This window comes from Durio zibethinus, chromosome 12 (genome assembly GCF_047325235.1).
Source record: "Durio zibethinus cultivar Kanyao isolate XHJ-2024 chromosome 12, ASM4732523v1, whole genome shotgun sequence".
Classification (NCBI taxonomy): Eukaryota; Viridiplantae; Streptophyta; class Magnoliopsida; order Malvales; family Malvaceae; genus Durio; species Durio zibethinus.
The window spans coordinates 4,027,412-4,044,127 of NC_143173.1; the positions used below are offsets into that span (position 1 = coordinate 4,027,412).

The following is a 16,716-nucleotide window of genomic DNA, read 5'->3' on the forward strand; positions in this document are numbered from 1 at the left end:
TAAACTTCAAAAAGTAATTTGTTGGTCTCTAATTACTAAATGTATAAACGAATCAAATATGAATGAATGAACATATATTCATAATTTATTTTTTTATTTTTAAGATTATTAAGAATTTATTCATATTAATAAGAAAATTATTCATTACATTCGAGCTTGGTTCGTTTAAATAATAGAAAGTTCGAGTTTAATTTTTGTTAAAATTGTTTAAGTTAAATTGATTCGTTCATAAATGTTAAATAAGTATATTCATGAATATATGTTAATAAATATATTCATAAACAATAAATAAATATGTCTATGAACAACAATAAACAAGATAATAGGATTAAAATAAAATATTAAGATAGGGTAAACATATAATATTGTTATTATTATTATCGAACAAAGAACAATAATATACTATATGTAAATAATGATTTTTAAATAGTTATTAAATAGGTTTATTTATGAATATAAATGAATAAAATGAATTTTTGTTTATATTTAATTTATTTAATAAATGAATGTGAAAATGTTATTTAAAATTATTTGTTAAATTTAACTAACTAGCATAATTGAACAAAAATCAAATGTATGCATGAATGATTCGTCCAAAAGTTTATTTATTTACATTTCAAATGATTGCAAAATATATATTGTAACGAATTGGTCCTTCTCTCAGTTTATTCGAGAATGTTAAACGTTTGATTTGACTCTGGTAAAAAAGAGTGTTTGATGTAATAGATGTGATAAAGAAAAATGAAAAAAATAAAAGAAATAAAATGAAAAAGAGAACGAAAAAAAAAGTAAATGTTTTTTAAAAAACTAATATATTTTATGAAATATTATAATTTAAAATAAATAAATTTTAAAATGTTTTATTTAAAATTTTTTTCATTTTTTATTTTTAACCATAATACATATTTTTAACATATTTATAAATATTATAATTTAAATCAATAATATTTTATATTTTATATTTTTATGAGATTTATTATTATTTTTAGAATATAATAATTAATATGTATTATCAAATATTATAATTTAAAATAAATAAATTTCAAAATTTTCTTTTTGAATAAGTTTTCTTAATTTTTTCAATGTACTATAGTTTTAATATATTTTATCAAAATTTATAGTTTAAAATAATAAAATTTAAAATTCCTTTTTAATAAATTTTCTACTTTCAAATTTTTATGTATAACATATTTTTATATTTTATTGTGTTTTATAATTTAAAATAAATAATTTGAAAATTTTATTTTTAATATGTTTTTTGAAAATTTAAACTTAATATAATTTTAATATATTTTATTGAATTTTTTGGTTTAAAATAAATAAATTTAATGTGAATTTTTATTCCTCAATCTAACATAAACTATAAATAATTACATGCTAGTCGAGGTGAATTATTTTTTTTGCCAAAATTTTTAATAATTATTATTTATTATTTATTTATTATTTTGGATATTTTTATAATTATTTTAATATGTAATTTAGTAAGGATATTATAATAATTAAAAAAAAAAGAATGTCATATGTCAACTTCCTATGAAAAATTCACAAATGCATTTTTGTAATTATTGATATGGGATATTATAGTAATTTTAACCAATTATGATAGGAAGATTGTAATTACGATAGAAAGTGTATTATAATAATTTTGTCAATTTATCATAGAAGGGGCATTTTAATAATTAGAGTGATAAGAGTGTCGTAGTAATTTTGTCAAATTATGATACGAGGTTATCATAATAATTTTAACTAATTTATGATAAGAGAGATATTTTTATAATTATGGTAAAAAAATATTATAATTATTTAGAACACATGTCAATTCTTAATAAAAAATCATAAGAGCATTTTGATAATCTCAATGAAATTTTTAATTTAATATGTAGTTAATTTTATATCATGTTAAAATTTAATATATGTAATTTAATAAAAGTATTATAGCAATTTTCAAATAAAATGTCACATGTAAAATTTTTATAAAATAATGATAAGAAAATTGTAGTAACTTAATATGTGATTAATTTTATATTATTATTTTAAAATTTAATACATAAATTAAAAGGGGTATTATAGTAAATTTTTAATTAAAATGGCACATGTCAACTTCTTATAAAACAATTATAAAGACATTTTTGTAATTATGATAAATGGCATTATAGTTATTTTAATCAATTTTGGTAAGAAGATATTTTTGTAATTATAATAAGAGAATATTATAACAATTTTGATCAATCATAGTAATAGGGATATTTTCACAATTAAGAATGGAAATGTATAGTAAATAAAACGGATATCTATCATTATCTGACCTGTTTATCTCGGATTTGAATAATTAAAAATGGATAATTAATTGATTCGGATAAAAAACTTACTATCCGTGATGAATTTGAAATGGATATAGATAGTATATCCTAAGTATCCAACATCCGGATTCCTTTAATTTTTAATGAATAGTAATAAATATTTGAATCCGTTGTCCATTTACATATATCAAATATATAAAATTTTTTCTTGTAGAAAGTTTCAGACCTTAAAAAATAATTTTTTATTTATTATTAATTAAGAGTAAACTTAAAATTTAAATTAAATTCTTATTTATTTTATATTTTGATAAGAAATTTAAATAAACGGATAAGATTTAGATATTTAAATGAAGAGTACTTATTTAAATAGATTCAAATTTGGATAGTGATATTAACTTAAATGAATATTTAAACGGATACAGATGTTATAAATATTAAGTGGATTTTGATATGAATATTTTAAAAATAACTGATATCCGCTCCATTGTCATTCCTATTCATAATTATAATACGAGAGATATTATAATACTTTTAACTAATTATGGTACGAATGAAATTTTTATAATTATCACATAAAAAATATTATGGTAATTTGTCACTCATAACATGTGTATTTTCGTCATTTAAGACATAGCGAGCATTATAGTAATTTGATATTTATAAAAAGATACAATAATTTTAACTAATTATGATATGAAAAGTATTTTCATAATTATGATATAAAGATATTATAATAATTTATTATTTATAAAAGGGGTATTTTTATCATCTAAGATATACAAAGTATTATAATAATTTGACATTTATTAGAAGGATATTTTGTCATGTAAGAATGGTAAGGCATAATAATAGTTTATCATTTAAAAAAAGAATATTGTTGTCATCGGCATAAGAGAGGTATTGTCATCTTTTTAAACAAATGTCAATCAATTAGCAAAAAATTGGAAATTACTTTTAATATATAGTTATAGATTTTAATAAGTTATTTTTTCAATTCTTAGAAATAATATATTTTTATATTTTATCAAGTTTTATAATTTAAAATAAAATAAAATCTAAATTTAAAAAACTATATAATATATTTGTGTAAAATAATTAATATTTAAAATTTTTTAATTTTAATTTTTTTTATTTTTATATACAAATAATTTTAGTTTCTATGTGTCTATCATGTATGTGTGAACACACAACATCAATTAATAATTAAAATCGATTAATACTTGTTGGTTTCAGTAGTTAAATAATTCAATTTTTTAAAATAAAATTTTAATTATAATTTTTATGAATAAAAAAATAAATATTAAAAAAATTTATTTCTCTTATAAGATTAATTTTAGATTAGGTAAAACTTAAAGTAATTATTAAAGGCAAGAGATCCCAAAAAAAAAAAAAAAAAGTCAAACTTGACGGATAATAACGAAAAGAATTATTTTCATAGAAAGTTGAAAATTTAGGGATCAATAAGTAATATAAGAAATATAAAAATCAAAATAATATATAATTTAATATCTAAGGAGTACGATTGCTATTTCCTCAAAGAATAAATCGTAATTTTTTTTCCCCAAAGTCTCCGTATTGTTACGTGTTCGATTTTGATTTTCTTGTTCAAAGATTGGTGGAAGGCAAAATGATCGGCTTAGCTTTTTCCTTATATAAACAGTAGAATCCATCAGACTCAGCCTCAGTCTCGGAGTTCCAACGAAAATAGTAACAGAGAGCAAGAATTAAAGAAAGAAAGAGAGAGATGAGTGAAACAGGGAAGGTGGTATGTGTAACCGGAGCATCAGGTTACATAGCTTCATGGCTGGTTAAGTTTTTACTCCAACGTGGTTACACTGTCAAAGCCACTGTTCGTGACCCAAGTCAGTGCTAACCTTCACTCTTAAATTCTGACATGCATTTAATCTTTTTTTTTCTTGTATCAATTCTTGGGTATATCCTAAATGTCTGATCAATTTTGTTTTTGTCATAAAAATGTGTGTTTTTGATGATTAACTGTTAGAGTTCTTGGCTTCACCGGGTTTCATGTTTTTGAGCTGTGAAAGAAGTGAAAGATTTGCAATTTAGGCTTTGTATGTGTCTAACCTATCTGGGTTGTTAAAATTTTCAATTTTTTTTTATAATGATTTTGAGAAATGAAAGTAGTGAAAAACTATGAATTTTTGGCTTTGTATGTGTTTAACCTATATGGGTTTTATGGCTATGGATGAAAAAAACTTGTGTTGGTTCTTGTGAATTACATAGCCTTTCTCTATTTGTTTGAAGAAAATTATTGATCTTTCTGTGTTTCTTTTCGTTTTATTATTTTTATATTTCTCTGACATATCTCATACTGTTTCCCCCTTTCCCACTTTCCTTTCTTTTATGTCTTGGAATTGCCGTAATATTTTTCTGATTTACTTTCTATAGAAATGCAATTTTATTTATTATTATGTTTTAACTGATTACCATGATTCAGCTGCTATATTTGGTTCTTAGGTTCAGTACATTGCTGAACTCAACTAAACATATATAGAAGTTTTTGCAATTGATGATTAATGCAACGTAGTTGTAAGATTGATATTTTTTTTCCATGTAATTAACTGTTATATACACTTGTTTATAGGTGATCCAAAGAAATCAGAACACTTACTTGCACTTGATGGAGCAAAGGAAAGGCTCCATTTGTTCAAGGCAGAGCTATTGGACGAGGGGGCTTTTGATTCGGTAGTTGATGGGTGCATAGGAGTTTTCCACACGGCATCTCCTTTTTATCACAATGTCAAGGATCCTCAGGTGGTTTTCTTTCTCTCGCTAATTGCATATAAATAGTTGCAAGTAGGTACTAGCATTCTAATTCTGTAAATAGTTGTTGATTTTCTGAGATGTGGATAAAACGACCTTGGGCAATTCATAAATGTCATTGCAGATGAACTTTAGTAATTAAACTGGCTTATCTGCTATATAGTTGAACATGTTTTTCTTCCACAAGATTGTTCTTTCACAGATTTATTCAAATCCCACCACTTTTTTCTACAAGTTGTGGCTTTCAGGCTTATTTATGTTCTTGGAATTCCTTGTAGTTTGTATTGATTGTTGATCTTTTAAAGTTTCTTTGGTTTTTGTTGAAAATCTTTGCTCTAAGAAGCGATATTCTCTTTGGATCAACTTGCAATTGGGAAAAGAAACAAACATGTGTACTGTCTGGATTTTGGTTCTGATTGGAATATTTTCAATTACCCAATGTTGTAATAGAATCCTGATAATTGATGCATTCTCTGGCACTTTTATAACAGGCTGAAATGATTGATCCAGCTGTTAAGGGAACACTTAATGTTCTTAAGTCATGTGCTAAGGTTCCATCTATCAAACGGGTGGTTATAACATCCTCAATTGCGGCTGTTGTGTTTAATGGAAGGCCTCTTGGTCCTGATGTTGTAGTTGATGAGACTTGGTTCTCAGATCCCACTTTTTGTGAGAAATCAAAGGTATGCAAATGTGCTAACTTCCATAGGATGCACCTCTATTCAAAAGATGAGAAGCTTTAATTGTATTATTTTTAGTAAGTTACAAAACGATGTTATGCTACCTATATGTGCAAGAGTTTGGATCAAGTCTTGTATTTTTTAAGAAATCATATGCAAATATTTCCTTTTATTCTTTTATTTTCCTTGTCTTTTTATTCACTGGTTCATTAATTATCTTTCTATAAAGTGTTGGGTAAATTAGTTCCTGTCTCCTAGTGCAAGACGTCTGAATTATTACTTTGCCAGATTTTAGGACCTTTACAGTCTATCATTTGGGTCTGGATCTTAGAATTGGCAAGGCAATTCTTTCATGCTTCTATTATCATTTGGTTCTGGGGTAATTGAGGGTTGAACATTGTGATTTGAGGCTTAATTCTATTCTTTTTTTGGCACATGCTCAATTCCATTCTTATTGCCGCAGAAAGGACAGTTTTGAGGCATGATAGAATCTTTTGTTTATCATTTTTTCTTTTGTTTGTCATCAGCTTTGGTATATGCTTTCCAAGACGTTAGCTGAGGAGGCTGCTTGGAAGTATACAAAAGAGAATGGCATTGAAATGGTTGCAATAAACCCAGGGTTGGTGATTGGACCTCTCTTACAGCCAACGCTGAATACAAGTGTGGAGCCAATATTAAAACTTATTAATGGTACTCTGCAACTAGCTTTAGCCGACTGTAAATTATTATATTTAACATCTATTGTTGGTAAAGTGACTTTGCAAGAGAATATTGCATTCTGAATTAATATTTTATTTCTCTTGCTTACCATTTTTTTTAGCTTATTTCTTGGTTTTGTTCAAAAAAGCAGCAAACATCAAACATCGATGCAAAGCCAAGTCCGAGCATAAAATAAATTGCAAGAAGAATTGTTTTAAAAAGAAATATGAGTCTACTATATTGTAAGTATGTGAGGAATTCTAGAGCTAGAACAAAAAGAGTGTGTACATAGATCATTTCACATGGCTAGTATGAACTAAGCATGTAACTTAGCAGTGCAGCACAATGTGTATATCGGATATGAGAATTGTCAAGCCATCGAGACATGAAGGGTTATTCTTTCTTAAAAGTTTGAGTTAAAGGTGCTTTGGTTGAACTTTTTGTAAATTCAGATTCAGATTGTTCGAGTAACCTAATCAAAGTGGTTATATTCTCTGGTTCAAAACTTTCTTTAGTAAATAGTATTGGAAATGCTTTGCGTTTCTCACTTTGTCATTCATTTTGTCATTTTGCAATAACTAAAGTTGCATGTCTCTTTGCTTGGGTCTCTAATATTCTACGTGTTCAACAGAAATGGTAACTACTTGTTCCAGGAGAAAGAAAAAGAAACATACTTTGAATAGTTATCTTATTGAGCAGTTTCTTGCAAATATTTGATGCTTCACAGATAACAACTGAATCTCTAATATTCTTCTGTTTCTGCTGACAAGGTCTGTCTAACTCTTTCTCTTGAACATGACTTTATTTGATGCAGGGTCTGAAACGTTTCCAAATATGACTTATAGATTAATAGATGTTAGAGATGTGGCCAATGCGCATGTACTAGCATTTGAGAATTCTTCAGCTTGTGGAAGATACCTTTTAGTTGAGAGAGTTATGCACTGTTCTGAAGTCGTGCAGGCTTTACATGAGCTTTACCCTGCTCTTCGACTTCCTGAAAAGTACGTTTTAAGGATATGAATTTATTGCATGATAACTTCTAATCATTGGCAGAAGCAACTAATGTTCCATTATGTATCAACTTTGCCTGTTGTGCATTACAATTTGTATTTTCATTCATTTTTGTTCCATGGATTTTACATGGCCATCCAATTTGTTTATTAAGTTAATGTCACAAACAGCTCCTGAACTATAGTGAAATGTTTAATGTAGCATCTGAACTTTAAAAATCTTTAATGTGGTGCTTGAATTATGACTTTGCCAACTAATGTGGTACTCGCCCCTAATGTGGCCGCTCCAAATGACAATACGTGGCTAACAAACAGTCCTTCAAGTACCACTTTAGTTAATAAATTCATAGCTTTGGTATCATATTAGAGATTTTTAAAGTTTAGGTGCCACATTGAGCATTTTACTATAGTTCAAGAGCCATTTGTGATATTATCCCTTGTGTATTTTTAAATCTAAAGATCTTTAGGTTTTTCAATGAGGACATGATCCTATTCATTTGTGCTCAACATGAAAGTTTGAACTTTTTTTTTTTCTTTTTCCTGTTTTTAGAGGCCAATCTCAGTAAATGGCATGTTCTTTCTTTGTAGACTCTATCACGTTATCATGTTGGGTGGATCAAGGAGGCATGTTTGTGATTGTAGCCCATGTTTATGTGTTATTAACAGGAGCAAGTGATTTTTGCAGATGTGCCAATGAGAAGCTATTTATGCCGGTCTTTCAGGTGTCGAAGGACAGAGCAAAAAGTTTAGGTGTTAACTTTACCCCTTTGAAGGTGAGTATAAAGGATACCGTTGAAAGCTTGGAGGAGAAGAACTTCTTTAGTGTGTAATCTATGGAATTTGTGTCAGCTAGTCCGGTAAATTACTACTAATACAAGAATAACTTCTTTAGTCTGTAACCTATGAAATGTGTGTCAGCTAGTCTGGCAAATTACTATTAATAACTGGGGACTTCCCTTTTATACATTAGTTCATCGTTCTGAATGTCATATCTGCTCTTTTAGTCGCTGTTCATGTGCTTGGAGTGTTTAGTTTTAAGCTTATGGTTAGCTATAACTCGAGACATGCGGAATAAGAATGTTATTGTAGAATGCATATTAACTTTTGTTCAATGGAATAAGTTGCCTTTGGCTTCATTTTGTACCACAAGATAAGTTGGAACATGAGGACATGATATCAACATTTGTAGAAATTTTGAGAAACGCCAGACAAGAAACGTTCAATCTATATCAACTCAACCAACTCCTATAGACAATCTCTTAGGGAATTTCTAGTTTCTTCAAGCCTATCCCTTTCAAGAGCAACTTTTGAAGCATCCTTGAAAGCACACACAGTAATGGATACGTTTCTTCAAGCCTATCCCTTTCAAGAGCAACTTTTGAAGCATCCTTGAAAGCACACACAGTAATGGATACCAAATAATAGTTGTATCAGGAATTGCAGTTAAGCTTTTGAGTCAAACAACAGGTGTAGCCTTCAACTTTTTTGATACACTTGATTTTTTATCCCCCCAATTGTGAACTTACTTTTTTAATTATTCACCTTAATTATTGCATCAAAACCTTCAAAAGAAACTTCATTACTTCAAAAGTTCAATTCATATATTTTGCATACAAATGCTTGCATGGTTTATATGATACAAAACATAATACAAATATACGAATAATCAGATCTTAAAAATACTTAAAAGTTTAGAAGTCAGGAAAAAAATATTTAGTTCTAGATAAAGACAACGTTGTTGGAAGCAACATAGCACATAATATCCTAATTTAATGAGCTTTGTTTTTCTTTGAGATATTTGCCTATAACTTCTGCGATTATTTCCAATGGCTTAGTAGTGGCCATAGAAGCAATTTCTTCAAGCTTGTCATCTATTTCATACTCTACCGACGACCTGACAATACATGATTCAGCATCTTTTTCAATGATTTGCAATCGAATACGATAAAGCTCAAATCCAGCATCTTTGAATCCTCCTTCAATGATTTCTGTTTCCTTCAACCGGTGCTCATCATCAATTTTTGTGAACATTTCCTTCAGATAACTAGATCCAGGAGTTCCTACATGAATTTCAATATCATGATTCAGTCATTGACTTTGGGGGGAAAAAAAAAAAAAACCCAAATTGTAGCTTGCAATCGCATACAATGATATGGCTCTAAACTTCTAATTATAAACCGAAGATTAAATAAGAATTGTCAAAAGTAGAATAACTTATTGATAGAATATTAAAATTTTAATTTTAGTGATTATGTTCAAATTTTGATAAACTCAAATATAAAAAAAATTAATAATCTTAAGTCGAGTAGACATAATAAAATAATTAATTATTTAATCAAATTCTAAAATTTAATTTTTGAAAATTGATTTGAGCTTGATGAAAGTCATTTATATTATATATATATATATATATATATTTAAGATTGAGGTCAAAGCTACCATATTATATGGGTAGATGTAACTGGGATTTGAGGAAACATATATCCTATATTATTACATACTTACCAGGAGGGAATGTGACCTTTACAATAGTTCCAACGCTGCCGTCACCGTGGACAACTTCTACACTGCCGATAACATCTCGTAGCAGTTCATCGGCCAACTTTCCGAGCTCGAGACCACGGTAGACATCCCATACCACAACTGCCGGAACCTCTAAAAGGGTATCTTGTGAGATATGGCCGTGCATATCTTTCTTCTACACTGTGCTGTGTTGCTTTTTCACAATTATTTCCTTGCCAGCTTATGAATATGGTGCAGGTGCTCTTTTACCACATAACAATTAAACTCAATTATCAAGAGAGCACTCACTTTATGTGGCCACAACTAATTGGTCGCCAATGGCGGCCACCAAACCAATAAAACAAATTGTACAACTTTCTTTTTCGAAAAAGACTGATCCCATATATATTTTTTTGGCTGTCCACTTTATAATATATATAATTTAATAAAATTTAAAATAATATATTGTTAATTTATTACAATTGTCTGCTATGAGTATTTATTTATTTTTTTAAAAATATTTATATTGTCACTAATATTATTAAATATATACTTCTCAATATATGCAATTAAATAATTACTTAATAAAAAATCAAAAATTTTATTTTGATGAATTTATCAATTATGTCTATGAAAAAAGTGTCCAAAGAAAAATTTAAAGGTATTTAAAAAAAATTTTCTTTCAAAATTTTTTATTTTTTTACTTAAGTTATGATCCACTTTATAAGTCTAAAATTAAGTGTCCATTTGAATTTTATCGTATTTTTAATATGATGCGATTGAATTCATTATACTCTCAATTGAATACAAATATTAATTTTAGTAAAATTTATTCAGTATAAATTTTTATTAAAATTTATTTCAATCATAATAAAATAATTTTTTTATTGTTTTTAATTTCATCACAATTACTCTTACTATTTATCCAAATAAAGCTTAAAATTGAACTCGATTTGGTTAGCTCATTTAATTATATAAAATATTAATATTTGATATATATTGAAGTTAATATTAAATAAAAATAATTATTTATTATTTAAATATCTAAACCCGAGCCTGAGTCAAAGTCTGCTTGATGGTAGCCTGACACTTCTTTTTTTTTTTTAATAGACTTTCTAAAAATTTGAGATGATAATTGTAATTTTTGTTTTAATCCTCAGTTAACTCGATACCTTAATTAAATCAAGCTAACCTTAACTAGTTCACGAGTAAACTTGTTTTTGACACTAATCCTTATCAAAATGAGAAAGGATTATACTAAACTATCATTGCACGTTAAGATATATTATTCTCATTTAAATCATTTCATGCAATCACATTATTATAAAAAATTAATAATTTATTATTTTTCATATGTGATAATTAAATAACAAATATTTATTTTAATAAATTCATGTGTAATGAATATTATTTTTTTTAATAATATGATAATATGATATGATCTGAATGAAAATAACATATTTATAAGAGTGAATAAGAATAAGATCATGTTTGAATGGTAACATAAAAAAAAGGTATGCAATTATATGTAAATTTGGCACAACTTAATTTATATTAGAATTTTTCATAACATACTAATAATCTTTTTGTTCGTTTGTTAGGTGATTAATTAATCATACTATTTGTTAACATTTATTCAATTGATTATATTTAATGTGTTTACTTATAGAATTAGTTTCTAAACTTACGTTTGTGCATGTAATTTTATGTTTTTAAAAATTAATATTAATTTTTTTTTTCATTTTCATAATATTTAATTGGAAAGAATCGTCTTGGATCAATCGATTTTGATTGATTTTAGAATGTTTGTAAGATTTGGTGGGTGATCGTCAAGTTTTATAGGATTGACGCTATTAAGATAGTCTACAATTCTAAATACATCCCACTCGCCTTAGATTAAAAGGTCGAACAATTGATCTAATATTTAAATCGATTTTTGGTATAAACATGTAGATGTTGAAAAATGTTATACAAAAATATAATATCATTAATTTGGGCCAAAATTAATTTTTTAATTTAATATGCAATTCATTTTTATATTTTTGTATCCTACTAATTTTTGTTAATTCGTTTTTTCTTATCATAGGCTAATAGAAGTGTGGACTACAATGTTTGAAATTGAATTTCTTTTATAAACTTGGGGTATGTTAGTATTTTTTTGGTAATATTTAATTTTAATGTGAGTTACAATATGGACTCATGAATTTGGATTATGTGATTATAATTTTGATTTATGATATGAAAATATTGTTTTAATTATAAATATTTTAAGATCTAGGATTAATCTTGGACCAAACCTAATTGTAAGGTTGATCTTAAAATTGGCCGTACAAGGTCATGTAGATTTGGCATTTGTATTACCATAACGTATATATATTATATTCGTTATTATATTTTACATAAAAATTATATATCATAATTTATATTGATATGAAAATATAAAAATATAATTTTTTGATTTTATTAAATCTATTTATAATTTTTAAAAAAATTTAAGTTGCATTATCACCGTATCTTTTATTCTTATAACTTTTATATTATGTTACTATTTCATATTTCAAATTGTCAAATAATCATGCATGATCCATGATCTTGACTACAAGGAAATATTTTCAAGACCATCCCTTGAGCTTGTACTCACACCCAATAATTAATTGTATTTCAGTATGACTTATGACAAAAAGAAAAAAAAGTAAATAATTTAATTAATACATTAATTTTAATAATTAAGAGTCTTATAGGAAAAATTATCATTAATAACTATTAAAATTTTACAAGGATTAAATAAGATAACATTGTCAATTTTATAATTTTTTAGGAGTATTTACGCTAAATTTGAATTTTAATAAAGATTTTATTGTTGTGAATTAAGTTTTTTTTCTTTTAACAATTTTAATACATAAATTAGGTTTGTAATCTTCTTCATAGCAAAGATGGCTTAGCATTTCTTATTGAAGTAATGTCAATCTTCAAATTTATGGCGAGGAAAAAAAAAAAAGCTATCTGCCAAAAGCATGTAAAAATAGTTAGAAGTAACGATAAATTGAGTTGGTACAAGGAAGTTTGCCTTTGAATTTGATTTAATTTTTTTATTTAATCATAAATTAATTTTTGATTAATTAATTAATTTAATTTATTTGTTATATAAAATGTAGTATTTGATTGTAATTGTAAATATTTTTAATTAAGAAATCATAATTTCTATACACAGCGGCATGTAGTACGGTTAAGGCTTTGACAACTGATAGCTTCAGTTTCGAGTTTTTCGGATAATAAAATCTTGACAATATTATCTGGTACTATTTCAACAGCGTGTAAATCGATCAACTTGTCAAAATAATACTAACCATAAGTATTTCATAGATCAGACATATAACCAATGTATTCTAGGTTAATCATGTTGAAGGCTTATACAATTGAATTTGGGCCAAAAAGTGGATCAAGATATGACTGATCTCAAAGAAACCCAAAAATATTCTTGACCCAAGGCCCAAACCTTTTGGGTTGAATTTGGAGCCCAAGAAGAAACTCCATATCCATTGCATAAAATTTATCTTTTTTTTTTAAATTAATTTTTTATGAGATATCGTCACGTGATTCACGAATAATGTATAATATCTATACAATGATATTGTATTAAATAGAAACTCTATATATAATTATATGCACCCAAAATATATATATATATATATATATGTCAAAAACTCATTGTATTCATCACAAATGCTTAATTTATGTGTAGATGCAGTAATTTGGATTAAAAGAGGCAAAGATTAATTAAGAGTCAAGTAATTTGTTTGTCTATCAAAGCAAATTTTCAGCTAAAAAAAATTACAATGGTAATTCCACATGTTAATTTTCCTATCTAACATGTTTACCTTGCCTTTCTTTAAAACCTTACTGCTTCAAATATGTGATACTACTTTTTTAACCCAGAAGTTAATTATACGAAACAATCTTGACTTTATTTTTTACCCTCTTATTAAAAGAAAGTGAAAGATTACTTTTACTTGGTGAAGCAAATTAAAGTTAAACTAAGCCACTAAAAAAATTTACATCAACTATAAAGGAAAACAACAAAATTAACCATGTGGTAAATTTTTAATTTTTTTGACCCCATGCAAACATTGAATTCGTCACGGCAGCAAACTTTTCACAGCTTGTTTCAACGCTAAAATGTGAAAAACACCAATCCTTTTTTTAAACTAAACTTGTTAGCTAACTACCTTGAAAAGGTTAAAATAATGACTAAGTTTGCACTCATTACATCTTGTTTTAACCACTATTTGTTAGAACTACTTTATGCTTTAAAGAAAGAGTTGAAGAATTAGTAGCAGTAAAAAAATAAAAAATTCAAAGCTTAATTAATTTATGCAATTATCTTTAAAATATGATATCTGGTAAGTTTGAAATTTAAATCTCAATACATATACTATTTTTTTTTATCCTCAAAGTGAAAAAGACTTCATAAAATTTTATAGGTAAAATTCTTGAAGTTCTTTATTAGAAATGAGATTGAAAATCAAAACTAATAGATTAAAAAATCTCAAAACATAGATCAATTATGCAAAATTTGAAAAAATTTAAATAAATTTTGATATATTTATTAAATAGATATTTTTAATAAAAATATTGACAGAATTTTTACTATTAAATAAATATCTATCAATTTTAAATTATAAATAATTTTTTAAATAATTTTTTTTTTTTTACATATTGTTAATCTTTATATTGAACTCGATCAATTAATTATTTTGAATTTTTTATTAAAGTTTTTATTTATTCATATTTAATAAAAAAAACTTCATGAACTTTATTTACAAAATTTCGCGTAATTTTTATCTCCTCAAGGTTACGACTTTTTTATGCCAAAAAATAAAGAAAAAAATCAGCAAAGGTTTATTCTAATTCTCATTTAATTAATCCATACTAGGAAAAACTTTGAAGTGTGGAAATAAAAGTAGTTTACAATATAGTCTAAAGGTAACTGACACCCGAATTCCAAGGAGGTTAAGTGATAAGTAGGAATCGTGTTTAAAGAATTGAAGACATATCTAGCTATCCCAGGGTTTCAATAGTTTTTTAAATTTAAAAAAAAAAAGATTGTGGCTTGTTTGCGGAAGAAATATGTGAAAAAAATATTCACAAAAATTCAATGTAACTTGTAAATAAAGAAAATGAGGTAAGGATTAGGAGAAAAACCTTTGGAAAGTTGGAAGTTCTACTACTAACTCCCAGTTGACTTGGTGAAGCAAATGATATCATATTTTTGTGTAGTATCTATATAAATATAAATATAAATATAAATATAAATATAAATAAATAAATATATATATATATATATATATATATATATTATAAAAGAATTTTTTTGCGATTATTGGCTCAATGAAAATGCTTGGGTACCATGCATGCTTTATGAAACATTTGATATTTTAAGAAATCACTTGTGTAGTATAATATGTTAGAGAAATAATAAAGCTATAAGATAAATAAACTTATGAACATAAACTTGTTTAAACTTACAACTTGTGAACTTTTTATAATCTCCCTTTTGCAAATTGAGTAGAGCAAATGGAATTATCGACCATGAATGGAAATGATTTAAAGTTTTCTTACAAATGTCACGTTTCTTAAAGCTTATAATTCGCCCCAATTAGTTATAGTATGTAAAAGGAGTTGATCTGAATGCTTCCGAGATACAATAAAACTTTATTTGTTCTTACTTTGCACTAATAAAATAAATCACTAAATACAACTTTTGTTATTATGTTATTTTAATAAGAGATCATTTCTTTTAATTAGAAAGATGTTCTTCTGAAAGATTATTGATATATTTATTCATTTGAATGATCAAACATTTTATATTTTTGAAAATTATAATTTTTTACGCGAAACATTCAACTCCACTTAGAAAACAGTCAATTGTCCTTTGTATTTTCAAATCTTGAATGCTATCTAAAGTAAGGCAATTAATTCTTTTCAACTTACAGAATGCATTCATCGCGTGAGCAATTGACTACTTCATAAGGCAATCAATTCTTGTCAATTCCATAATGTTTCCATTAAGAGCCCCTGTAGAGCATTCGACTTCTAATTAATAGAAGTCGATTGCTATGGCCTAAATCAATTTTCAAATTTTTTTTTAAATATTAACAGTTGGTTCCTATTTGGATTAGGAATCGATTTCACTAATTTTCGATCATAGCAGTCAATTGCTCTAGGTTGTCAATCGACTGCTATTATATACAGAAATTATATTTTGATTCTATTTGTCAAAACAGTTAACTCCATACCCTTGGTAGCTGACTGCTTTTCTTGGAAGCCTAAGTCAATCGACTGCCTCTATGAGCAACCTTCTTAATTGAATTCTTTTACGTCTAGAATCATATCATTGATCTTAAAACCTTATCTTAATGTTATTCTATAACTTAATATGATTTTTCTTTGATTAAGTTATTACTTAATCATATTATTTTCATATTTTAAAAATATTTCTAATAATATATGATATTTTATATATTAATCTTTTTGAAGTTTTTTGTATATTAATTTTTACTCCAAATTATCATGTCAACTTATCATTGGTTTTTGTTTATTTTGATAGAAAGTTACCAATTTTAAGTGTTCTTCATTTATATATACTCCTTTTTTTCATTGAAGTTACTTGCATGTTCTGATCAGAGACGAATCTATTTTTTTAAGTACAATGTTTATAGATACTCAAAAATTAAAAAATAA

The 16,716-nt window shown here is 25.9% G+C and overlaps 2 protein-coding genes across 3 annotated transcripts; one reads left to right on the forward strand and one right to left on the reverse strand.

Moving 5' to 3' along the window:
• Positions 1-3,797: 3,797 nt before the first annotated feature.
• LOC111296144 (cinnamoyl-CoA reductase CAD2-like) lies at positions 3,798-8,462 on the forward strand. Of its 2 annotated transcripts, none has more exons than XM_089769138.1 (6): positions 3,798-4,162; positions 4,906-5,075; positions 5,576-5,767; positions 6,292-6,454; positions 7,278-7,464; positions 8,140-8,462. In XM_089769138.1, the coding sequence occupies exons 1-6, from the start codon at positions 4,045-4,047 to the stop codon at positions 8,147-8,149; spliced, it is 840 nt and encodes a 279-aa protein (XP_089625264.1). In that variant the 5' UTR covers positions 3,798-4,044; the 3' UTR covers positions 8,150-8,462. The 2 variants fall into 2 exon arrangements, with proteins under 2 accessions (XP_089625264.1, XP_022745969.1); XM_022890234.2 differs by having other exon boundaries at positions 8,159-8,462.
• Positions 8,463-9,052: 590 nt separating this feature from the next.
• LOC111296145 (norbelladine synthase-like) lies at positions 9,053-10,253 on the reverse strand. Its single transcript, XM_022890235.2, has 2 exons — positions 9,979-10,253; positions 9,053-9,533 (listed from the first exon to the last, which is right to left on the reverse strand). The coding sequence occupies exons 1-2, from the start codon at positions 10,160-10,162 to the stop codon at positions 9,238-9,240; spliced, it is 480 nt and encodes a 159-aa protein (XP_022745970.1). The 5' UTR covers positions 10,163-10,253; the 3' UTR covers positions 9,053-9,237.
• Positions 10,254-16,716: the final 6,463 nt, after the last annotated feature.